Here is a 27,449-nt window from a genome sequence, read left to right as displayed (position 1 = left end):
GTTCTAACATATTAAAAAACTAGTTAGGAATTCAAACTAGTTAGGAATTCACAAAACATATGAAAACATCACATAACAAGACTGACTGAAACTAATACAAAATTGTCAGCCTTGTTATCAAAACTTTATAACCCAAATAAGGGTATGTTAAGACTTTCTTGAATATAAATTAAATATACTAAGACTTTCTCTTAATGATCCAAAAAGAATCCTTTAAATTTAGCATTAACCAAAACTTTTTTAAGTTTAGCCTAAATCAAAACTGGTAGGACCAGCCCATTCGATATTTATTTTAATGTTGTTTTTTTGAACTTGTGATAGGTATTTGTAACGTGTAGATCCACGTCAACTAATGCCAATTAAGCATGTTGGCCATGGAAATTAATTAAGTGGACGTTGTTTGGAATGGAATTAGTTCATTCAGTCTGTTTTTTCTATGATTTTGGGATGGCTCATCATTGAAATATTTTCTAGGCCGTCTACGATGTCTTATATCTGACCACCATACCATCGGGCTATGCCAGTTTTCCCATGTTCGTTGAGCTTGTTAATACACCATGTGCTTTTTTGACGTATCTCATTCTTGCACTTGATTTTGTTCCTTTTCACTGTGCAGATTGCCTTTTAAATGTTGCTGTCTGCGTTTTGCTGTGCCTGGGAGGGGATCCTCGAACCGTTGGGTCATTAATTGAGCTTCATTGGCTTTCTTTGTGCTTTTATTGGCTATTTTCTCAATATTTTCTAATCTCCATTTTGCTCAGGTTGTTTTTGATTGATGTTTTTTTCTAGCCTTTGATGTTGGGCTGTCGCTAATTTGATGCTTTTTTTTCCTTTTTTTTTTTGAACCTGCTCATGTTTGAGAGGATGATTCACGATGTCTTTTGGTCCTGCTCTGAAGATCAATTTCATTCCTGCATGCATCTCTGCTTAGCTCCTTTGCAGCTCTTGGGGCGTAGGCAATGGCTACTGAACCGCCTCATGATGGACGGAGGAAAAGACCTCCGGTTAGTGGGACTTTAAACCTAATCACCAGGACCACGTGGAGGAATGTCATTGGACATAACATCTATCAAATAATTGTCCTTGCCATCCTTCAATTTGACGAGAAAAATCTCCTAAATAGTTTCATACTCAATACCTCCTAAAAATCTGCTGGATTTTTTATCATGTTCTCCACAGCGGTTTTCTAGATTGTGATCATTGTATTCGTGGGCTCAGGTGTTACGTGAGCCTTTTGTTGGTTCTGCCATTTCTTTCAACACTAGTCTCTCTGGGAATAATGGTGGTGAGATGGTGACACTAAACAATGAAAGGGAGAAAGTTGTAAACCGTTAAATAAATGTAAGGAGGAATGAGAATTACCCTATTAAATAAAGTATTTTACTTGATATAAATCAAATTTGATTTCATAATCAAAATTTTTAATGGCAAATAATAAAGATATTAGGCTATTAGCATAGTTTTTAAACCGGTCCGGGTTTTGGGTTTTGACCGGGTCGTCCCGGTCAATTTTTTTAATCAAAATGACGTTGTTTTAGTAAAAAAAAAGTTAACGGGTTGTAACTAGGCTTTTGACTGGGTCTGGATGGGTCAACTGGGTCGCCGGATAAGCTAGGTCACCCCGGGTTTTATCTTTCCTTATTTTTTTTTAACCCGGCTCGGTTCCAGTTCTGGGTCTGTCAAGTTCCAAATCGACTCGCCAAGCCAAACCAGATTTCAAAACTATAGATATTAGGAATAACCTATTCTTTTATCTTAATATTCAATTTTTTTAAAATTTAATTAGAGTGAATTACTGGTTTATTCTAATTTATAATATATTAATTGAAAATAATATTATAAAAACCCATTTATTTTTGCGCTGTAAAAATATTTTTAAAAAATTTTGAATTTGTTTTAATTTTATTTTAAATTATTATTATTTTTTTTAAATATAACAAATAAATTTAAAAAATATATTATTTTAATATATTTTCATTTAAAAAATATTTCTTTTAAAAATCTTTACCGCAAACTGAGTTACGGAAGGTTTATAATATTCAAATCATCCATAAAAGTGAAACACAAGCAAAGCACCGCAATTCCAGACGTAACTTGACAGCCAATTAAATTGGTACAAATGTACGATACACATGCACTTGCGTAGCAACTTGCCAGTAACTTACAATACCTCCATTTCCTTGTCGTTTTACCCATATAAAAAGGAAAATCCCCCTTCCCCCACGACCAATCTAGAATAATAAAAAATGGCTGCAACTCAACATTAGCACCCAATTCAACTCAGCCACGTTAGGTCAATAAAACTCACAAATCCCACCTGGCAGTCTTAGAAATTCAAACAAAAAAGAGACCGTAGAGGATCGAATTCGAAGAAGTAAGCGAGCACTTATGGGAAGAGAGACGGACGGCCCTCGTGAATCGATCCCTTTTTTTTCTTAATTAATTTATTAGAACACTGATGATTTAACCAAAAAATCCGTGAAGAGATAAGATAAGTTCCTTTTTATTCTATATTATTATTAGTACTATTATCATAAATAAATCATCTGAGATTCAGTCTCTCTTGTGATCACAGAGAGAGAGAGAGAGAGCAATGGCTACTACTAGTTCACATTTCTCACCGACGTCGCATTGGTGCAGCAATGGCAGTTCAATATCAAGATTGGTCGATTTTGGATCAAAATGGAGGAGGAAGCAGCAGCTCTTCTCCATGAATTCGCGTCGTGTGGTAAAAAGGAGGTCGGTCTCGGTCAGTATTAAGAATGTGTCAAGTAGCGAACCTAAGCAGAAACTCAAAGATGATGCTCTCATCGAAGAAGAAGAAGGTGCGCGCGTGCTTCTTTTACATTTTACTCTTTCCTCAACTTCTGTGTTTGGTGCGATATGGTATGATTTATTATTGTTGTTGATGCTGTTGCTGTTATAGTGATAGTGATGAATTCTAGTTTTTTTTTTTTTTTACTATCTATTAGATTGTATTGGAACCCGTCGTCTCGTCTGTTCGGATTAAGATCTTATTATTATTATTATTATTATTATTATTATTATTATTATTATCAGAAGCTGTCACGATATTTGTTTGGTGATCTTAATCCGAACAAAATGCTGCAAAAAGCTGAAAATCATCTCTCATTATGATATCTTTTTATTTTTTTTTGAGTTGATGTTGGGTTCGGTTCTTTTTTGATGCTGAAATGCCAAATTTTGAACAAAATCAAGTGTTTTTTTTTTTTTTTTTAAAGTAACATGGATGTTTATTTTCCTAGCTCCTTAGTTGCAAAAGAATAGGGAATGTCAAAATAAGTTTTTCTTTATATATATATATATATATATTATTTTTTCTTTTTTTATTGCAGAAGTCCCAAGAATTTTGAATCCTTCCACTCCAAATGCTTCATCTATTGCCTCGAGTATCAAATACCATGCAGAATTCACACCGTTGTTTTCTCCGGAGCGATTTGAGCTTCCCAAGGCTTACTATGCTACTGCACAAAGTGTCCGTGATGCTCTCATTATAAATTGGAATTCAACATACGAGTCTTATGAGAGGTTAAATGCAAAACAGGCATATTATCTGTCAATGGAATTTCTACAGGTTTGTTGTGTTCCCTTGCGTCATTTCCAACATTCCATAGTGTTATTATTATTATTATTTTTAGCTAGAAAACAGACTTCAATAATGCCTGGCATTATTGTTTAATCATTCTCTCTTTTTGTAGGGTAGAGCACTGTTGAATGCCATTGGTAATTTAGAGCTGACTGGTGCTTATGCAGAGGCTTTGAGCAAGCTTGGGCACAGCCTAGAAAATGTGGCTTGCCAGGTGATTTTCTTTTAGTAACCTCTTTAGGCACAAATTAGTAGTGTCGCTGATCATTAATGGTATATTTTGCATAACCTGGTGTTACTTGAAGCCCTTTTCTTTTAAGCAAAACTTACTTGAAATCAAAGGCCAGTTAGATGAAGCTGAATGATATGTGTCACAATCTTTGGGGAAAGGCAAAATGGAGAGGATACAAAGAAACAAGCTAGCTGCTGAAACTTAAGACTCGGATCTCATTGACTTGATTAAATAACAGTTAACTAATATTTGGAAAATTAATTGAAAACTGAATTGGAACGTTTCTTTAAATTATTGACTATTTCTCTTTGATTTTTTGAAACCTCTGGCTTGAAGCCTCTGCTGCTTACTGCAATGACTTTGATATTTATTTAATAAAGCTTTTCAATAAAAATAAACCTACATGCATACGTGTTTTTCTCTCCGTCTGTGTGCAACCTAAAAATAAATCCATCGAGTGCGTGTTAATAGGAGCCTGATGCTGCACTTGGAAATGGGGGTCTTGGGCGACTTGCGTCCTGCTTTTTGGACTCGTTGGCAACGTTAAATTACCCAGCATGGGGCTATGGATTAAGATACAAGTATGGCTTATTTAAACAGCAGATTACAAAAGATGGTCAGGAGGAAGTTGCTGAAGATTGGCTTGAGGTATGGTTTCTTTGATGCTTTCTGCTCATTATCTTTCATTTCAGGCAATTCCACTGGTATGTGAAGTTTTTAAAACTTTGATTAGGTTTTGGTGACACTTTATTTATCCATTATGATAACCTCTTACATTTCATTTTTATCCTTGTAGATGGGCAATCCCTGGGAAATTCTTAGAAATGATATCTCATATCCTATAAAATTTTACGGTAAGGTTGTCTCTGGATCAGATGGGAAAAAACACTGGATTGGTGGAGAAGATATTAAGGCTGTGGCATATGATGTCCCAATACCGGGATATAAAACTAAAACCACTATTAACCTTAGACTTTGGTCAACAAAAGCTCCATCAGAAGATTTGGACTTATATGCTTTTAATGCAGGAGACCACACCAAAGCATATGAGGCCCTCTCAAATGCTGAAAAGGTGTGTATGTGTGTTTCCTTCTTCTTAATACTTATGTTCTCACAAAAAAGTTTGCTTTACATGTTGCATGTTAATTTAGACAGTATAAGCTATTGTCCCGGGCTCAAAATTCATTAATCAAACCTATTGATTAAGGGTTTTGCATACTGCCATGTTTTCTTCTCCAAGTTTATGATGTCTTTGTCCGTTGCTGCACTCTCTTTTTTAGCTTCCATATCTAATGCCATTGCTTTGTATTTTAGTACAACATGAACTGTAAATGGTAAGGTTTGGTTATGAAAGTGATTTCATGTAATATCAGATTTGCCACGTTCTTTACCCTGGGGATGACTCACTGGAGGGCAAGATTCTTCGGTTGAAGCAACAATATACCTTGTGTTCAGCTTCTCTCCAAGATATCATATCATGTTTTGAGAGAAGATCAGGATCGAACATAGATTGGGAAAAATTTCCAGAGAAAGTTGCAGTGCAGATGAATGACACTCATCCTACACTGTGCATCCCTGAGTTGATGAGAATTTTGATAGATTTGAAAGGTTTAAGCTGGAAGGAGGCCTGGAATATCACTCAAAGGTACTCCCAATCACAGCTGTTTAATGTAGAGGGATTTTACCAAATTCATTTGTTTCGGAAGATATCCTCCTAAACAGTCATGATCCGAGGAATTCAAAATATACCAAGCAAATAGCTGAATGGTTCTAATGTAATGGACATATTAGCTATTACTTGATGAGTTTCTTGTTTACCCCTCATTCTGGTTGATTGGTACCAGTTAGCGGATTTCATTAGAGCGCCTCTTCTTTAGGTTTCTGTCTTTCATTCTAAGACAATTTGCCAAGTGATCTGCAGTGAATAAAATGGAGAAACGAAATTCTCCATTTAATTCTCTAACGTTTGCTCCTCTATTATCTGTTTGCAGTTGACAAATCATATGTTTATTTTTTCATTTTTGTTTCCTGTTCTCTCTTTAACTTCAGTTCTTTCCAACTTGTTTCATGCATTAAATTGGCCTATCTCATTTTCCTACTTGAAATAGCTGAGAAAATCAGATAGAACATAGATATGTTTGAAGGTTTTTTTAAGCATTTATTTTCCTTCTTCTTGTTTTTATTAATTATTTAGTCCATAAAGTTATCTCACTTTTGTTATTCTCTAGTTTGATAACTTGTATCCTTTCAATCTTCCTTTTATTTAATAGAACTGTGGCATACACAAACCATACTGTTCTACCAGAGGCTTTGGAGAAATGGAGTCTAGAACTTATGCAGAAACTACTACCACGACATGTTGAGATCATTGAATTGATTGATGAAGAGGTAAAATTGAAGATGTTCATGAAGCAAAACCCAGTTTCTCTGTTGTTTTCACCTTAAATCTAATTGTTCTCATTTCATATTTGACAGCTGATTTGCACCATAGTATCAGAGTATGGTACCGAAGATTCCGATTTGTTGGAGAAGAAACTGGAGGAGATGAGAATATTAGAAAATGTTGATCTCCCTTCAGCTTTTGCAGAGTTGATTGTTAAGCCTAAGAAAAGCTCTGTGGGTGTTACCAGTGAGGAATTAGAAAATTCTGATGAAGAAACCAAGCTAGTTTATAATTCTGAAGAAGAAACTAAGAGAGCTAATGATTTTGAAGAAGAAACTAAGAGAGCTAATGATTTGGAAGAAGAAACTAATTTGGAAGAAGAAACTAAGAGAGCTAATGATTTGGAAGAAGAAACTAAGAGAGCTAATGATTTTGAAGAAGAAATGGAGCTGGTTGATCAAAAAGATGAATCCAAAAGCAAAGTAACTCAGAAGAAGGAGAAGATAATGTTAGAACCACCCCCTAAACCAACAAAGATGGTCCGTATGGCTAATCTTGCTGTTGTGGGTGGTCATGCAGTAAATGGAGTTGCTGAGATACATAGTGAAATAGTCAAGGATGAAGTATTTAATGCATTTTATAAGGTATTCTTGCCTTCTTTAATGGCAATATAATTCAGCTAAATGATTCTATTGATTCTGAGGATTTTCAATCAATTTAATAATTAAAAAATCCCCATCTCTTTAACCATTGTTCTGAAATTTGACAGTTGTGGCCAGATAAGTTTCAAAATAAGACAAATGGGGTTACACCAAGAAGATGGATTCATTTCTGCAATCCAGGTTTGAGCAAAATTATTACTGACTGGATTGGCATGGATGATTGGGTTTTAAATACTGAAAAACTGGCAGAACTAAGAAAGGTAATCCACTGCATCTGGATTTCACACCTCCGAAATTCTCTTAATTGGTAGATCACACTTGTCCATTGCTGAAATCAAATTATACAATCTTTCCATTTTTCTGTATGAGCATTTCTTTTGCTTTCCATTGTTGCGATATTTGATATGTTAATATTATTGGGAACTTCAAAATCTTGGGAGTACCATGTTGTACATGTCTCAATATCCACTCTGGTCTGGAATTGTCTGACTTCCTTATTGCTACAGAGACTATGATCATATCCCTTTTTTTGTGCTGTAACATTTTGACCTCTGGGAAGAGAGCTCATGTTCAAAGTTCATTAATAGTTCTTAGGATTTCTTGATCAAAATCTGTGGTTAGCATTTACAATGACTTTAGCATCCATGCACAACCTTTAGACAACGCTACCAAGATAATTCATGTTAACTAAGGGCACTGAAGAATAAAAAGTGTCATGTTTTAACTAATTCATCCTCTCAATGCTCTACAGTTTCAGTTTATACAGATTGCCTGGTAACCCGTAGATTTGTGCCATATTGGTTAGTAGTTCCTAAGATTTTTCGATCACAACTTCTTGAAATTTCTTTGCTTCGAAATGAGTTGAGTATCCGTCATGCTCTCGTTTCAAACTGTGTTTCAGAAGCACTTCTGTTTAATAGAAGGCTTTGAAGAAGAAAGTTGTCACTTCGAAATTTTCATCGCCTCCATGTCCTTTTAAAGCTCAACATCCCTCAGATTGCAACCATGCCTTGGCCAACATATTTCTGCTGACCAACCAGTTTGCAGAAATTTTGGATTCATCCTCTCAATGCTCTACAGTTTCAGTTTATACAGATTGGCTGGTAACCCATAGATTTGTGCCATATTGGTTAGTAGTTCCTAAGATTTCTCGATCACAACTTCTTGAAATTTCATGCTCTCGTTTCAAACTGTGTTTCAGAAGCACTTCTGTTTAATAGAAGGCTTTGAAGAAGAAAGTGTCACTTTGAAATTTTCATCGCCTCCATGTCCTTTTAAAGCTCAACATCCCTCAGATTGCAACTATGCCTTGGCCAACATATTTCTGCTGACCAACCAGTTTGCAGAAATTTTGGATTCTTTGAAGACAAAAAATTACTGCTTTCATAATAATGTTGAAAAGTTGTATCCCATCTGAAGTCTGGGACCTGTATTGATTTTTTACACCTGGAACTTGAGTTTCTAACATCCGTCTACTTCTTTGTTGATTAATCATGTCTGTACATTTAATTGTCTTTTTTGACTTTGTTGCTTCTGTACTTCCTGACCAGAATGTGTGATTTGCATATAGTTTTCCGATAATGAGGACCTCCAAGTGCAGTGGAAGGCAGCCAAAAGGAGCAACAAGATGAAGGTGGTATCATTCCTCAAAGAAAAGACAGGATATTCTGTTAGCCCTGATGCAATGTTTGATATCCAGGTAACTTCATTGATGTTGAACTTTTCACATTCTCATTCATGTGATGTAGTAGAGAGCTCTCATCTTTTAACAAACAGATCAAAAATGAAATTTCAGATAAATATAGAAGGTTATTTATATTTTTGTAATAAATTTATTTATTTTTATTATGTTGAACTCACATCCTGACAATGGAAGGAGTAAAACTAACACACACGCACATGAAGCCTTTTGTCCACTCAAATTTGCTTTGTCTATAAAGTTGATTAAAACCATCATGTTCAGGTGAAACGTATTCACGAGTACAAGCGACAATTACTGAATATTTTGGGAATTGTTTACCGCTACAAGAAGATGAAAGAAATGACTGCTGCAGAAAGGAAAGCTAAGTATGTTCCACGAGTTTGTATATTTGGGGGAAAAGCATTTTCTACATATGTGCAAGCCAAGAGAATAGTGAAATTTATCACAGATGTTGGGGCTACAGTTAATCATGATCCAGAAATAGGTGATTTACTGAAGGTATGATTTCATCACTAAATAGTGATTTACTGGAGGTGAGATTACAGTCTCTCCAGTGCCACTTTTTTTTTTTTTAAGTCATTAACTTAAACCACGAATATCTTCTCCAATCCTATTGGTAGGAAGTCCTTACATGTTGGCTATTTCATCTCCATATTCATAGACCATATGGAACCTTGGGATCATTTCAATTTGATTTAACACTGATCTGAGAAACAATGAAATTCAAGCGCTATTTCTTCTTTTCTCTGCAATTACAAACCACCTAACTTGCCAGAATATCCTTTCTATCCACCAATCTCAAGTGTTATGCTATTTTCTTTGTTTTTTCATTTCTTTCTCCTTTCTTTTAAACGTAGGTTGTTTTTGTCCCTGATTACAATGTCAGTGTTGCTGAATTGCTTATTCCTGCAAGTGAGCTCTCACAGCATATCAGGTAATTAAACTTTATTCATACATTACAGAGAAAAGATATATATAATCATATTATCTGAATTAATTGAGATTATTAAATACAATTGAGTCAATGATCCTTTTTTTATTTTTTTACGAGTACTTGCATCATCTCAGCATATTTTTTGTTGAAAAAAAATTAGGTTAGCCTGCTGTGTAACGCGGGACTGCTATCTAGTAACCATCTAATAACCAAAAGCTGATACCAAATGAAGTCTTCAAGTACTTTTAAATTTAATTAAATATAAAAGTATTTTTTAAGCATATATCTTTAAATATCTTTTAATTACAACCACAACTAATAATTCCAGTCAAATTAAAAACCACTACTGTACTCAATCGCTACACCTCGATGGCTTGTTTTGCTTATAAATAGAGTATCACAGTTTTTCTGCATCTATTTCTCTGTAACGTATTTTTTTTTATAGGATATGATATGTTGAGATAAAAAGTCTGGAAATGGCATATATTCTAATATTCTCGACCATATTATTATGCCTTGCAATTTGGACTTGCTCAAGCTCAGCTTGTTTTACCTGAAAGTGGAGCAGCCTTTCCTTATTCAGGCTGTATGGACCTTTGTTTATGCATGAGGCCTAAATTTGATCAGAGTCAATAGATAATCGACATAACTGTCACATTGATTAGCTTTTTGAACATTTTCATGTGTTGTTCTGGTATGACCAATTACCTTTATATGAAGAGAGTTTCAGATTGCATATTCAGTCAGGAGGTCTAGTAATAGGATTCCAATCATAAACCAGGTCAGCTTTTACTCTGATCCAAGCCTGGAAACAAGGTTTTGTAACAAGCCTCATAATTCAAGTTGATAACAATAGAAATTTTATTGAATAAAAAGAAATTGACTCACAAAGACCTAATTGAAAAAAGATAAAAGATAATTTATAGGCTTATATGAGGTTTGCCTAATCCTCTCATGACTTGATAGAAAGTCTCCATGACTTTTTCCATAACTAGAATTCTACTTAAATATAAGAGAGAAAAATTCAAATTATTCAAATTCAAATTTAAAAGATCCTAATCTAATCTGAAAACTATAAATTTAAATAGGAGTAAATCAAGGCTAAGACTGTTACAATTCTACCCCCATTAAAAACCTTGCCCTCAAGGTTAGGGTAGGTTCCTTTAGCTGACATGTTTTGAAGTTGTTACACCAGTTCTTTCATATTTTTTTGATGATTTTGTTGGTGTAGTTGATGCTTCTCCTGTTGATGTTCATGCCTGTAATTGCTTTATTAAATTGTGATATCCTTGTTACTTCTACCATGGATCTACCATTGATACTAATTATAACGAATCTGATAATTCAGGTTGTTAACAATAACAATTTTATTGAATAAAAAGAAATTAACTCATAAAGACCTAATTGAAAAAAGATAAAAGATAATTTCTAGGCATATTCGAGGTTTGCCCAATCCTCCCATCAATTAATAAATAGTTCCTGTGAGTTTTTCCATGATTTTTTCCATAGCCTAGAATTCTACTTTACAAGAGAAAAACATATTCATATTCAAATTCAAATTTAAAAGATTCTAATTTGATAACTATAAATTTAAATAGAAGTAAATCAAGACTAGTACTATTATAGATTTCAATAGAAAATCTCTCTGTTTTCATGATATTTTGCTAAAACCAAATCTAATCATACTGCAAAATCAAGATATCCCCACTGAAGTCATAAATGAAGTATACCTGTGCATTTTTTGCAATCAGTTTTCTCTATATTAAGAGACATATGTTTCTCTTAGTTTTGTAACAAAGAATACATGATTCTAATTATTGGAGGAAACTTTTGGTTACGAGACTTTTGACTGAAAAACCCTAATTGCTAAGAGAACATGCAATTCATTTTATTTCATTATGCTTAAATTTGTTTTTCACAAGATACTCTGATGCTGATTTTGTGAGAATGAGAGGGTCAAACATTTTAGATACGGGTTTACTGTCTTTGATTTTGTGAATAGCTTTTGTGCTGTGAATTGACCACATCCCTCTATGCAGTACTGCTGGGATGGAAGCCAGTGGAACAAGCAATATGAAGTTTGCAATGAATGGTTGTGTCCTTATTGGGACCTTAGATGGCGCCAATGTTGAAATCCGAGAAGAAGTAGGAGAAGACAACTTTTTTCTCTTTGGTGCTAGAGCTCATGAAATTGCAGGGCTAAGGAAAGAGCGAGCTGATGGGGAGGTACATCCAATAACCAAATATCCTTTTACAGTGATTAGAAACAATTACCGACAACTATTTATCAAGCAATGCTTACTGACAAGGATCACCATGGAAGGATGCTATGATAATAAGCTTTTGGTTCAATTTCAGTGAATATCAACCATAAAAAAGAGTACCCTTCCATGTTTTATTTTCTTTTGTTTTTTTAAAAAAAGAAAAAGAAAAAAGAGAAACTGAAAAAGCAAATCGCCACTTTATCAAATTCTATTTTCATCTAGTCACATTTTGCTCACTGACCTCTCAACAGTTTGTCCCAGACCCAAGTTTTGAAGAAGTGAAAGATTTTGTCAAAAGTGGAGTTTTTGGGCCTTGCAACTATGATGAACTTATAGGATCATTAGAAGGAAATGAAGGTTTTGGCCGTGCAGATTATTTCCTAGTGGGCAAGGACTTCCCCAGTTACATAGAATGCCAAGAGGAGGTCGATAAAGCATACCATGACCAAAAGGTAAGTTTTACACGTATATGCTCAATCTCGCATCTACTCAAAATACAAGTCAGAACACGCTTTATTGCTATATCTGTGCGCATTGCTCAGTTTCTGGATTATGAATTTCCTTTGATCCTTTTTGCCTTGTGAATCATCAGACCAGTTTAGCACAGATCCTTAATTCTATTATTGATATTTGCATTTCTTGTTAGTCTGTACTAGGGGCGAGTAAACATGTTATATGCTCGATGGCATTTATTATTCTTTCTTTGCATATTAAGCCATATACTTCTTCAGTTATTTATTCCTAGTATTTGCAACTGTTGGCAGAGATGGACGAAGATGTCAATCATGAATACAGCAGGCTCGTACAAGTTCAGCAGCGACAGGACCATTCATGAATATGCCCGAGAGATTTGGAATATCAAACCTGTCGAATTGCCATAAACGTGTTGCTAGCTGAAGCGGTGGTGGTAACCCACCCTTGGGATGGTTTTTATCTTTTGGTATTACTAGATAATGTAATGGAAATTGCATCAGCTGTAGTTTCTAGTTATCATCACAAAATAAAAAAGAATAATGGTGTATTGTACTTGTAGTTCACCTTCATAGTACTAAAGAAATAAAGAATCTGTTTCTCATTCTGCCTTGTCCCTCATACCATATCATGAAGGGGTTTTGACTGCTGATTCAATTTTTTTTTTCTTTGGTTTTTCTTTTATATATATATATTCTTTAATTTTAATTATATCTTTCAATATTAGATTTATTAGAAATTAAACTTTATATTATTTCTTAATTTGTTTTTTATAAGGTTATTCTAGTGTCGACTTGGATTGCAAGGTTATTTTTTTTTCTTTTTGAATTGAAATTTTTTTTCCTTAATTTTATCATAAAAAACATTAAGTTGATTGGAAATTAGGTTTCGTGATTTGTTTTGGGTTGTTTTTTATGATGTTATTCTTTTCTCATGACTCGAGAATTTGGTGGATTAACTCGGGTTGATTTAAGTCGGTTTTTTTTTGTATTTTTTTTAATTAGTTTCATCTTTCAACATTGGATTGACTGAGAATTGAACTTCTGATTTATTTTAATTTGCTTTATATTGGTTATCCTGATCTCATGATCCGGGATGCAAGTTTGACAGGTTATCTTGAGTGATTTTTTCTGGTCATTATTTTAGTTTATTTTTTTTTAATTTTATTTTTCAACATTGAGTTTATTGAAAATTAGACTTCATAATTTATATTGATTTGCTTTTCACCGGGTTATTATAGTCTCATGACTCGACATGCAGATTGACAAGTTAATCTAAATCGATCTAATATGTTTTCGCCTAAATATTTATATATATAAAAAATATCATATTGAATATTTATTTTGAATTAAACTATGCTTTAACCAATTGTCCGAGTTGTCTTAGGACCTGCCAAGTCGATAGGGTCATATTAAGTCAATACACAAAAAAGAATTTCTACTAGAAGAAACATTAGCAAAGCCTAGATATTTTTTATGTTAAGTTTTTTTTATCCGACCTGCATTGTAATATAGAATAATGAACACCTTTCAATAGAATAATGTTTTTGACTAACTTGCCCTTGGCTCAAAAAACCATTAAGCTAGGATATAGGGGCATGATAGGTTTTTTTTATCATGATTCAATGTCATTTTCAAATTGTTTGGGGGTAGATTAGTCTTTTTGACTTTTTTTAAAAAATAAATTACTTAAATACTCCGGGAACAAAAAAATGATGGCTTAAGCTCGAGCTTTTATTTTTTTTTTTATTTTTTTTATTAAAGTTAAATTACTCAATTATCCTTGGTTTCAAAATTAACAAAACTATCCTTCATGGGTTTTTGGGTCTTTTCATGATGTTTATTTTTTATTGTTAAATTAACTTAGTGGAATTTTTGTATTTTAATAAATATTTAATATTTTTTTAAAAAAAAAACTTCGATGGTGCTTGTCACGCACCCGCCAATAAATGGGTGGCCCTTGCGTCCTTCGGGTGGTGTTTCTAGGGCTATCCAGTCACCAAACTCTGCTTTTCCAGGTGGAATTTAAAAGGTCATGGTTCCCTCTCTATGATGGTGGGGCATGCATCAAACACACCTCTAGTTTGACGCCGATAACCATTTCTCTTTCATCTTGTTCTCTCTATCCACCTCAAACTCCACATCAACCCCTTCAAAATCTCATATTAGCCCTTTTAATTTTTTTTCCTTAATATTTGATCTCTATTTTTGTAATTACTATTTCTTTTATTTTTAATAATATATAAAAATAGAATTCTTTCTATTCTTTTATCCACCTCAAACTCCACGTCTACTTAGATCCACGCGCCTAACATGGCTTTTTCTTTTCTTTTCTTCTTCTTTTTCTTTTCAATTTCATAATTCAAATTGGGTTTTTGTTGGATTTTTTATTGCTTTTTGTTTTTCAATTTTATCACTCAGTGTTTGGTTAATTTTGATTTGGTCTTCATATTTGTTATTATATAGTTAAATAAAAAAATATTATTGAACCTAGTAAAGTCCATGACTCGGGTCACGAGTGTGGAGGGTTAATCCTAGTCAATCTAATATGTTCTCATCTCAATGTTTTTTTAAAAATATATTCTTAAGATATTTTTTAAAAACCTAACCATGATTTTATCAACTGTCTATGTTGCCTTTGAACCCAGACACCTGGATTTTTTTTTCTTTTTTGGTAATTTTTTTCCCTTTGAACTCGTGAAGCTAGCTAGTCATGTTGAGGATACTCTCACACAACTTAATGTGAAACCCGTTGTAACATCCCGCATTTTCTCATTCGTTTTTATTTAATTTCAATGACAAAGTATGTAAGAATTTGGGATATATATATAAGGAAATCCTTAACAACCTTTCAACACTTTTATAAATGTACAAGATTTACAACTCTTGTTAAAATTACATCCATATTAACTATTTATAAGTTTTTTTATTCCCCAATAAATTCTCTTCTCGTCATTTTATTCATCATATTATCATCCTTGCATCATAATTTTCATTCATAATCTAATTTAATTCATCACTATACGATTTATTCTTTACAACTTTAAAATTGATTAATCTCCTTCAAACACTTTCATACAGTATTTCATTTTCACATCAAGATTACTTTATAAATCTTTCCACTTCATGAATATATTCGATTTATATTAGTATTATTATTTGAAAACTAAATTTTCCCCACAATTTATTTCCTTAACACTTATAAATCATATGATCATTTCCTCTCTCATCCACCTTTAATACATATCGTAATTCATTACATGATGTCCAATTCACATCATTATTTGATTCACAACATATTTTATTCATGTCATTTTTTTACTTCCCAGACATTTATTACATCTATGTTATATCTTACTTCAGTCCATATAACAACCTTGTTATATTGAGAGATTTCCACAATTCATTATTCATTCCACTTATTTTATGTTCATTTCTATTATTTATAATTTATCATATAACCTTTCATTACTTTTATTCTTGTAATAAGTGCTCAAATCATTTTTCTTTTCCATTAAACTTTGTTGGTATGGCTAATTCAATACCCAAATATTAACTTGTCAACACAGTCAAACTCATATACACCTTGTTCCATTACATGTTATTATTGTCAATTAATTAGCCAAATAATTTATTAATCACTTTATATGACAACCCCAACCATTTGGATACAATTCATATGTATCTCTAAGCACCCAAACATTATCATCATTTAAAAATACAATACAAGATCTACTACTAGGCATGATGTTGCAAGGTACCTATAAATCTATTTAATACTAAATACAATAAGTTTCATATAGAATGATTATTTACTATTGTCTCTTCTATTTATTGACCACATCAATTACTAAACAATTAATTTCTTATTTTACCCTTAACTTTACAAATCAATACAATTAGCACAATTTGAGAACATACCAATGTCCTCTCTAGCCCAAACCGGACATTTGTTCCATTACCAAATTAACTAGTTTCTTCAATTGCTCATTAATCAAGGCGCTAGTCCCATTAACTATGGTAACTAGTACTACCGCCCATTACCGGGTAATTAATTTCACACATATTAATATGAAAATAAGAACATATCACATTTAAAGTATTTTCCATTACTTGACATAATGAATTTGTTGAATAAGGTATCAAGGTGTCAAACACCTTTTCCACAACAATATACATTCATCTGTCGGCTATCTCACATGTCAGTTATTTTAGAGTTCTCATCACATATATTCTTTTTTTCTTCGACATTAATTTCTGTTGTGGTGGTCTAACACGAATTACATGTGATTTTCACCATTTCAATAGGTAACAGATCATATATCGAATCCCGTCAATGTGGTCGATAATAATTTTTGCATAGAAATTCCACTATTGCGGTCAAAAGTAATACATTTAAGGTTTTTCTGTTGTTGCAGTAAATCACATCTTATAATGTATTACACATTATCACCTATACAATTAATTACAAATTACATATCAATTTTTACCTTGAAAGCATACACCTTCCATTAACAATAACAATAATAATACGCTATACAATTTCATTTCCATTGTAATTCTAACAATGATAAAAGCATGTATAAATAATGGCAAGAGAGGGTCAATCCCGTACCTTAACTCTTGTTATCCAAGCTCTTGAAAAGTCAAGTTTCTTTCTAAATGTTTCTCCTAAAACTCCCAACCAAACAACTATTATTACTGACACCATAAATTAAATTGAATCACTAGCATATTCATTCTATGCATCTCATAATAGTTAAAATTAGTCTCCTTACATGTCTTTCAACACAATCCAAGTATTATTATTAATGTAACATAACAACACTTTTTAAAATAACATAAATACCACATCAATCTAAAGTAACCATTTTATTCTTAACTGAACATATTTTCAACCAACACTCCATTATACCATTTATTCCTTACAAATTCATAACAATGCATTCAAACATATTTCAATCAAATCAATTTCATAATAAGTTTTAATTGTCTATTTTATTCAAATCATTGTAACCATATTGAGAAACATCAATCCTTAATTTGCATACATATTTATTCTTGGAGAGCCCTCCCTCAAATTGTTTTCTTTAGTTAAATATAACATACCCCATCCTATAGGTTCTCTTTTTAAATTTCTTCACACTTACATAATATCACCTTTTTTCCCACCTATTTATGTTATAATTTTCATCACTTTCTATATGAATGACTTATATCAACATATTTACTACAATTCATATTTTCAGGAATAAAGTTCTAACTTCTGCTATTTTCTTCAAATCATTTCATTTTACTTTTGTTTTTTAAAACCTCAATTCCATTTCCAATCTACCATCTATTATCCATATATTCATCACAACTTTCACTTTTACTTCCAATTCCAAAATGTGATAATCCACTTTTCAATATACGTATAATTCAATTATTCTTTTTAACTCATAATAACTCTCTTAACATGTAACTTAATCATAATTCATTTCACTTCATCTTTACTTGTTAAATTTCTTTAACTCAACCTATGGCCAACCCCAAAACTTCCATTTTCTCTTGAAATATTTTCGTAAATCTTCATGGTTTAAACTAGATTCTTCATCATTTATACCATGTAATCACAACTAAAATTAACTATGTATTTAATTCAATTATTTATTAACAAATCTGTATTCTCACTAACCTAAAAATTCCATTATCATTTTGATTAAATAACTGGCACAAACTAGCCCGCTAACTTAAAGGATTGTGAGAATCAACAAACATTACCACATGATCCTCGAGAGTAACCAATTGGGCTAATTACAAGGCCAAGGGCCAAAAATATTAAAGAGATATTGATTGCGTTTATTCAAGATATTTGGGCTAAGATAAGTGTTCAGATTTCAATAAAGGATGAGCATACTTTAATTAATGTAATCAAGCAAGGAGATGGTAGTGGGACTTAAATAAAATTTGGAATAATAAAGGGGGAGGCAACAAACACTAGATTTTCTTGAGTTGTAAAGTCTTTATAGAGCCAAACATAAGGCTGGCAACCTCTTTTTTCAACATTATTGCCTGTATGCTTGCATTGAGTTTTGTGCTTTCATATTTTAATTACTATAAAACTTAATTTATTATATTTGTGGTCTTATGTTCAGATAATTAAGTTTTAGGTTTTTGGTACTATAAATACCCTTTTGAAAGGGAGTGTAAGGGTTACAAACCTTGTTATATAAATTATATGTGTTTGAGAGGATTCTCACACTTTGGTTTTTGAATGAACTGAAAATTGACTTATCGAAGAATAATTGTCTTTGTGGCGTCACTCCTTATACTTCTCATTCGCGATTCATTATAATCATTGGACCAGGGCCCCTGCAAGGAAAATTTTTTCTCAACCCCTCCCTTGTAAATATTTATAGGAAAAGAGCTACAAAGAAAGTTCTAATTATAGCATGAACTACAGGGAAAAACAACTAGTAGGCCACTGGCAACCAAAGACATATTTACACAACAATGTTACCCGGGAATTTCCCCTATAAAGAAATGTTTTTAATTTGGCCCCCCCTAATTTTTTTTTCTTGCTCCGCCCACGGGGGGGGTTTAATTCCAATAGTTTTGGTGCCTTGATTTAGGTAATCGTGGTGTCGAGCTTCTATCTCTATGATTTTTAGCTTTCCTGGGTCTATATATCAATCTTTGTTATGGGTTACGTGACCACATGATCATGAGGTATGTATTATTTGGTATCAAAGCTTGGCTCTAGAAATTAGGTTATATCCTTTCAATTTATCGTTATTTTAGTTTCCACGTCAAATGTCATTATGTTCATCAAAATTGATTGTTTGCAGCAGCTAGCATAAAAAAAATTCTATCAAAGTTTAGCTACTGTCAAGTCAATTAAAATAAAAAAAATAAAAGAATAAAGATGTTGAAAAGTGCAAGTTTCAATTCTGGTTGTCTATAACCATTACAAAAGGAACTGAGCCAAAACTCGTTGAAAACATATGATAACTAATATACCTAGGTTTTTGGGTACTGTAATGTCATATATTAAGCTTGAGTTCATTTGGATATCTTTTTGTTTTGGTTTCAATTCTGATTGTGAAATCGTTAACTTTTGTGTCAGTTTGTGTTAACAACATTATTCTTAGTTTACCATTGTCAGTTTTAGTTGAAATTAGTTTTCTATCATATTCTTGGGTTTATTGAGCCATATTACATTAGTTTTATTTCCTACACATTTTGTTTTGTGTCTTCGTATTCTAATTGCGTAAATTGCGTATTAGGTCAATTTTGCGTCAACATATAAGTTCATGCTTGCTACTGTTGAAATTGACCTAATCAATGTACTAATATTATATTTGGGGTGTTTGGGTCATGAAAATTCATTTTCATTGAATTCTTCACTATTTTAATTCGTGTCTTTAGAATCATTCATATTCCGTAAGAATTTGTTTGTTACTCACGAATCTGTAATAGTAGTTTTTTATTTGCTTGTTTCTGTATATTTATTTCTTCTTGAGTTAGTACATATATTTGGATTGTGCTACTAAGATGTTCTTTTAGTTTTGTTGAATTCTTTTAATTCTAAAAGAATTGAAAGGGTGAGACGAATGGAAAAAGATGAAGCGAGCATATTATAGTGAAAAACCTTATTACTGTGAAACATGAGAGGCACAAGGTATATTTTTACTTGTCACTAACCAAGTTTTACAGATTCAAAGATGTTTAATAGGAGCAATACAACATCACCAATGTAAGGTAACAATCAGGCTTTGAATCAACAACTAGAGAGGCTGGCTTTTATATTGAGAGATGTACAAGATAGGCTAGAGAGATTGGAAAGATGTGATAATGAAAATGATGGACTATGAAATATGGCTGGCATGATGGGTAGCAATGTTAGGATATTTGAAAGACATATTAATGTTAATTTTAATGATTTTATTGATAATGCAAATGTAGGAGATGATGAATTTAACAATATATCTGTGGGGCATGGAGATAGATTTTGGCAGCCTAGAAACAGATAGGGTGATTGATTTCGGTAGAGTGGTCAATTCAGACAAAGGGGTAATTTTCGTGACTATGGAAACCATGACGATGTGGATGGTAACTTGGACTATATTAAACTTAAAATTCATAGTTTTTAAGGTAAAAGACTCAAAGTGGGAAAAGAAGGTGATTAGAATTTTGTATTGCCATAGTTATTCTGAACAGATAAAGGTGAAACTTGTGCTAATTGAATTTGCTGATTACATGATTATTTAGTGGGATCAAGTTATGACTTTTAGGATGAGGAATAGAGAGAGATTTATTGGTACATGGGATGATATGAAGGCTTTGATGACAAAGTGATTTGTTCCTAATCATTATTATAGGAGCTTTATCAAAAACTACAAGGTTTGAGTCAAGGTTCTAAGTCTATGGAGGATTACCACAAAGAGATGGAGATAATAATGATTCGAGATATTGCTTATATAGTAGAGTTACAATATTACATAGAGTTAGAGGACATGGTACATATGGCTACGAAGATGGAGATACAACTTAAAAGGAAGGGAAGCACACGTCAGGTGTTTAATTTGGGTTCTTCATCATCATGAAGGTCAAATTTAAGGAGATATGTGCCAGCCTAATCCAAACCTTTTATAAGTACTCATGTCAAACTGCTTAAAGCCAAGAAAAAGATCATTACATGTTCCAAAGGTAAATCTAAAATTCAACCTACTTGTAACCGTAATAATAAGTGTTTTAGGTGTTTGAAGGTTAAATACATTGCTTTTCAATATCCAAACAAAAAATGATGATTTTAAGAGGTCACAATGAGATTGAATTCGAAAGTGACAAATAAAAAGATGATGAGATGCCACCACTTAAGGATTATAGTGAATATGAGGTAGTATACTTGGTTAAGGGTGAAGCTTTGGTTATTAGACATGTGTTTAACATTTAGATTAAGAAAGATAATATAGAGCAATGAAAGGAGAACATCTTTCATACACGATGTCATATAACAATGTAAATAGTATGATCATTGATGGTGGTAATTGTGCTAATATTTTGAGTATTACTCTTGTTAGGAAGTTGAAGTTGAATATTATTAAAAATCATAAGCCCTATAGATTGCAATGGTTGAATGATTATAGTGAAGTCAAGTGATTAGTACTTAAAAGTGGATTGTTATTAAGTCTTTATATCATTATATTGTACTTTTAGTATTATTAAATTCCCTAACTTAAGCATGTTTTTATAATAACAAGTTTGACAATATAGATAGATTTAATTTATGGTAAATGCTCATTTTAAATACAGGTATATTTCACAATTCAAAAGATTGATTAATGTGATTAACTATTGAAAGTGAAAAGACAGAAATGGCTAAGGTTAAAGAAGAGATGTTGGATCAAACTGGAACACTATTCAATCATTAGATCATATCTGGAGTTGTGGACATTGAATTAATGTTTGATTTATTGTTCTGGAAAGTTAAGACATAGGCCTGAAAATTTCATGAAGAGTGGAAGACCCAAATCTACCGTTTGCAAATTCAAAGCTTGGCCACAAAAGAGAAGTCAGAATTTGTCCTACAATCCAGCCCAAACACTGCTCAGAAGTTTACCCATAGCTAGAGTTATAAAAGGCCAAATGATGTAAAATTTGGTGGGTAGAAAGATAAGACAATTTCCAACAACTTTCATGAGAACCACCTTCTCCAATTCGGATGTTAGAAATGACATTTCATCCATACAAAAGCTCGAGGGCTATCCACAACCTCCACCAGAAGCACTACTCAATATTGTAGCCATATCTCAAGCTGTAGTGATCTAAATGCTCTGAAATATTATGGGTGGAAAGATAAGTTCCAACAATGTTCATCAAGAACACTTTGTCAAATTCTGATTGCATCAATGTCATTTCATCCAGCCAAAATGCTTGAGTGTTGTTGTCCACCAAGTCCACTAAATCAATAGTTGGCCACTGCATCAATAATCAATTACTAAATGAATAGTTTTAAATTTTAGCCTATAAGAGGAGGCATTTTTTATTTATTTAGGCATCTTGGTTTTTAGATCAAGATTATTTTCTTGCTTTCTCTTTTTGTAATGTTCAAGTTTTCTTTCATGTTTTATTTTCATTAATCTCTTGTTCATGCTTTTCATTTCCTTTACTACTCTTAGTTAACTTATATCATAATTATGTTCTTATCTTGTTTATTTATGTTTTTCTTCTTCATTATGTTTAACTAAGTTAATTATGTCAAGGTAAAAAGGTTTCACTAATGGTGTTATAATATGTATAATATAAACTCAATATGGACTTTAATGTTTATATCCAAGAAAATTTGTTATTAATGTGTCTTATCTTTTTATCTTACTAATTCTTAATACCTTGCTTGTTAAATGATTAATCTAGATTTGTGTTGTATAATACTTGGCACAACACAAATCTAGATTATGAGAGGAACTTGATTTGTTGTTAATTTTTATCCTTTATAGTCTTCGGCCGACATTGTTGTTATGAGAGGAACTTGATTTGTTGTTAACATAAGTTAGCATCATGAATTCCTGACAATATTTAAAAGTATAGTGTTACTAAAATAAGATAATTAATATGATCATGTTAAAAATTTATAATGAACTATTAAGGATAAATCATCCGATTGGAACCTCTTTTGTGTGTGGTTTCCAGTTGAGTGATAAAAAGAGTTTATACTATACTTATTTCTAATACCATTAGTGGATCCTCTAACCTTGACATCTGTTTTTATCATTGTTTAATCCTTACATTAATCTCATATCTTAAAGATCTCTTTAACTTTTTGTTAAAAAATATATGTTATTTATAATTTATATAGTTGACCTCCCTATGGTTCGACCCTGGTCTTGCTAGGTTATTTATTACTTTGACACTCCTGCACTTAGGATAAGACATCAACTTTTTGATCATGTCATCAAGGTGATAAGGCAAGTCTTGGTTTCATTTTTTTTTAGAAAGATATTCTGATGAGGTGTTATGTGATGTGTTGTGTGCATGTAAGTCACTTATTATTGGATCGTTTGTGCAAATTTGATAAAAAGACAATGCATGATGGGTTTAAAAATAAGTATTATTTTATAAAAGATGAAAAATCTATGACTTATATACCATTATCACTAAAACATGTTTACGAAGATCAATTGAAATTGAAAAGTGACAATGAGGGTAATGGGAGTGAAAAATCAGATCAGGTCGCAAATTGTGAGAAGGGAGAAAATTCTATGAGGCATAAGAGGAGAGAAAAGTCATATTCATATAAGAGAGAAAACAAGAGAGATTTGACTAAAAATATGGAGAACAATAGAGGAAAGAATAAAAAAAACGAGAGAAAAGAAAATATTAAGGGAAAAACATAGAAACAAATGAGCTTTTATTCGAAAAAGAGTGAGATTAAGAGAGGTTTTTTTATTATTATTCTAACCAGCCTATGTTTGTACTTTTGTACAAAAAGGATGATTTTAATACTAACAAACTTGATTCTTCAACTCTTAATGTTGTTCTTTCTTTGTTACATGAATTTAAATGTCTTTTTAAAAGATGTACTTAGTGGTGTGCTACCGATAAGTGGTATCGAACATCAAATTGATCTTGTATCAGGAGTTGCAATTCCTAATAGACTAGCCTACCAAAATAATCTTGAGAAAACAAAGGAACTCCAAAGGCAAGTTGAGGAATTGACATCTAAAGGGTACATAAGAGAAGGCATGAGTCTATGTGTTGTTTCGGTGTTATTAGTGCCAAAAAAGAATGGGTCTTGGAGGATGTGTGTTGATTGTCAAGTTATCAACAACATTATGGTGAAGAATCAACATCTCATTCTTAGGCTATATGATATGTTAAACGAATTACATGGCTCTCGTGTGTTTACAAAAATTGATTTGAAAAATGGATATCATTATATTAGGATGAAATAAGGTAACGAATAAAAAACTATTTTTAAGACTAAATATAATTTGTATGAAAGGTTAGTCATGCCATTTGGTTTTATTAGTACAATAAGTACCTTTATAAGATTAATGGTTGATGTCATACCCGAACATCGTGGTGACCGATTAAAAATTCATCTTGATATGGAAAAAGAACAGATATCTGGCATTTTGTTCTTTTTGGTGGAAAAGGTCTTGTTCAAGGAGTCGTCATCTAGTATTATGATTACTATGAACCCTAACTAGTCAACAGAGATTCTATGGTACGGGACTGGTTACGCAAAAGGGAAGATGCTATCACCTCTTAAGTGTCCTGTCTAAGGCAAGCTGCATTGCTGGTTTTGTCTAAAATTGCTAAGAAATTTGTTCTCTTTTTCCTTTTTTATTCTTCATTTCATGTTCCTGACTCTGGCGTCAGTAAACAATTCCTACGAATATTTCCAACTCTGGTGTTGGTAAATATCGCACAAATCCAAAAAATACAATACTCCTGACTCTGGCGTCAGTGAATATTTTTGCAAAAAAATGAATTTGACGAAGAAATTTTCTATGCCATTTTTTCTTGTTTATCCTTTATTATTATTTGCCCCTTTTAGATGGAAATAAAAAAAAACATTTCACAACAAATTTGTATTTAATAATAATAGGCCACAGATTGAGCATATAACTAAAAAAGATACAAAACGCGAAGAAAAAAAATAAATCAAAGTGCGAGGGACCCATAAATAAATTAACAAAGATCCCCAAATATTTTTGGAATTTTCTAATATTGAAAAGGGGCTCGTTTGGCCAAATATCAAACTAAAATGGGCATAAAAATTATGATCAAGGCATAAGGGTGTATTTTGCCAAACACACCCTCAATAAACATAATTTGGGTCGGCTGGGCCTAAAGCCCAGATCCAGCCCACTCTCTCTTTTTTTCCGGGTTGGGTCTAGCCCAACCAACATGGGCTGGGCTGGGCTAGACCCAGCTAGCCCGGTCCAGTTAAGCAGGCACACGTGAATCAACTCACGCGTTCACTGCACCGTGCGAAGGTAATTAATACCTTCACACAATTCTGAAGAGCTCAAATTTAAAACAGAGTAAGAGAAGAAAGCCTTACTTGGCAAAGACGAAGGTAATGGTCCTAGCACCAGCCGAAGAATGTTCTCCTCTTCCTCCTCCTTTCAGTCCCTTTACTCTAGTGTGTTTCGTTTGTCTTATGGGTTCTCTTCATCGTTTTTGGGTTTTTTTTTCTTGATTTTTTTCTCTGTTTTTCTCTCCTTGCTTTCTCGTCTCTGTTCGTTTTCTCTCTTCTTTTTTTGTTGTTTTTCCTCCCTGCCTTGCTCTGTCGACTGCTGGGTATTTATAGGGACCAATCCTCCTCTCCTTAAGCCTAACCTCTCTCCTCCTGATAAGCACGGCTGAGGGAGACGATTCCTGCTAGGGTTTTGACGTGAAGCCTAATCCTTATCTCGCCGAGTTGTGATTATCATAAAGATAAAGATTGCTTTTCTGTGTTTTGATAGGACTAGGATACTGGTGCTTCACACTTTCATTTCTTTCCTTGCAGGCGGGCGTTCAGTGTTTTGAAGATGAAGATGACGAGCAGCGCCTGATTGAAACGACGTTGTTTTGGGGCTGGAAATGGTTATTTCCAATTTGGTCCTTGAAGTTTCTGAATCCTTGCATTCAAACCCCTGGTCTTTTAATTTCAGATTTTAACCCCCTTTATCATTAAATTAAAAAAAAAAAACAAAAAGGGTCCAAATTTAGGTTACAACAGTTGCCCCCTCTTTACCATGCTTATGGTGCAAAGGTATTAGAAAATTCATTTTCTTTTGACTTTGTATAGTAAGTTTTGTAAAGAAGAATAATTATGAAAACCCTTCCTCTTTTCCTTTTTTTTCTTTTTTTTATTGATTTTGTTTTGTTTTGTTTTGTTTTTTGTTTTTTTTTAATGGTCTAATTGTTCCAGGCGACCTGTCCGATGAAGAATGAAACACGAAAAGGGTTTCGTGAGTGGTCTAATTGTTCTAGGTTACCTACCCAATAGGAAGAAGCAACGTGAAGGATTTCGCGAGTGGTCTTATTTTTTCAGGTGACCTACCTGATGAAGAATAAAACACGAAAAGAGTTTCGCGAGTCGTCTAATTGTTCCAGGTGACCTACCCGATAGGAAGAAGCAACGTGAAGGATTTCACGAGTGGTCTTATTTTTTCAGGTGACCTACCTAATGAAGAATAAAACGCGAAAAGGATTTCGCAAGTGGTCTAATTATTCAAAGTGACCTGCCCGATAGGAAGAAGCAACGCAAAGGATTTCGCAAGTGGTCTCATTTTTCTAGGTGACTTGCCCGATGAAGAATAAAATGCAAAAAGGATTTCACGAGTTGTCTAATTGTTCCAGGCGATCTGCCCGATAGGAAGAAGAAAGACAAAGGATTTCGCGAGTGGTCTCATTTTTCAAGCGACCTACTCGATGGTGAAAACTACAAAGAGAAATTTCATCATCATTTTTTTTAATTTTTTTTAGAAGTGGTCTCATTGTAATAGGTGACCTACCCAGGAAAAGGAAAGGAAAAGGTCTCATTGTAATGGGTGACCTACCCAAGAAAGGGTCGTGTGACCTACCCGAGAAAGAAAAGAAACATCTTAAATGGACGTCATGATAGGGCTCAAAGGCGCACTTGAAAAAAAGGTGAGGGCTTGGAGGTGCACTCGAAAGGAGGTAGGGTTAGGAAACGCACTACCGTGAATGCTCGAGGACTCAAAGGCGCACTCGAAAGGAGATAAGGGCTTGGAGGTGCGCTCGAAAGGAGGTAGGGTTAGAAAATGCAATACCTTGGATGGTCGAAGGCTCGAAGGTACTCTTGAAAGAAGGTAGGGTTAGGAAACGCACTACCTTAGGGATGAGAAATGAAAGTTGGTGAAAAAATACAGAGATTATTTTTCATGGGCGGCCCGCCCAGGTTAAAATTTCTCAAAAGTGAAAAATTTCCAAAAGCAATTTCAATCTTAGCCATTTCAAGGCGGCCTTCCATTTAATGGATCCCGTTAGAGATTTCTCTTGTGAACTTTGCAAAACTCATTGTCCAATGTATCAAAGGTTAGATGATATACATGCATCTTTACCTGATTTGAAAATAGGCCCTCATTTCTTCTTAATCTTCTTATTGCTTGACTAATGAGGACTTTTAATCTTAGATTTAGGTCATCTTTGTCATTTAACTTCTAGCCCATTTGATTTGGTCCATGTAAGTCT

The 27,449-nt window shown here is 33.1% G+C and overlaps 1 protein-coding gene across 2 annotated transcripts; it reads left to right on the top strand.

Moving 5' to 3' along the window:
- The first annotated feature begins 2,222 nt into the window (after positions 1–2,222).
- LOC133699956 (alpha-1,4 glucan phosphorylase L isozyme, chloroplastic/amyloplastic-like) lies at positions 2,223–12,859 on the top strand. Of its 2 annotated transcripts, XM_062123496.1 has the most exons (16): positions 2,223–2,495; positions 2,578–2,825; positions 3,357–3,595; positions 3,720–3,821; positions 4,311–4,487; positions 4,636–4,911; positions 5,213–5,484; positions 6,110–6,227; positions 6,315–6,866; positions 6,992–7,144; positions 8,455–8,583; positions 8,848–9,084; positions 9,444–9,520; positions 11,560–11,746; positions 12,036–12,236; positions 12,549–12,859. In XM_062123496.1, exons 2-16 carry the CDS (start codon positions 2,594–2,596, stop codon positions 12,663–12,665), a joined length of 3,069 nt encoding a protein of 1,022 aa, XP_061979480.1. In that variant the 5' UTR covers positions 2,223–2,495; positions 2,578–2,593; the 3' UTR covers positions 12,666–12,859. The 2 variants fall into 2 exon arrangements, with proteins under 2 accessions (XP_061979480.1, XP_061979479.1); XM_062123495.1 differs by lacking the exon at positions 2,223–2,495 and having other exon boundaries at positions 2,533–2,825.
- The last annotated feature ends 14,590 nt before the right edge of the window (positions 12,860–27,449 follow it).

Source organism: Populus nigra, chromosome 7, assembly GCF_951802175.1.
Source record: "Populus nigra chromosome 7, ddPopNigr1.1, whole genome shotgun sequence".
NCBI lineage: Eukaryota > Viridiplantae > Streptophyta > Magnoliopsida > Malpighiales > Salicaceae > Populus > Populus nigra.
This window is presented reverse-complemented; position numbering and strand designations above follow the sequence as displayed.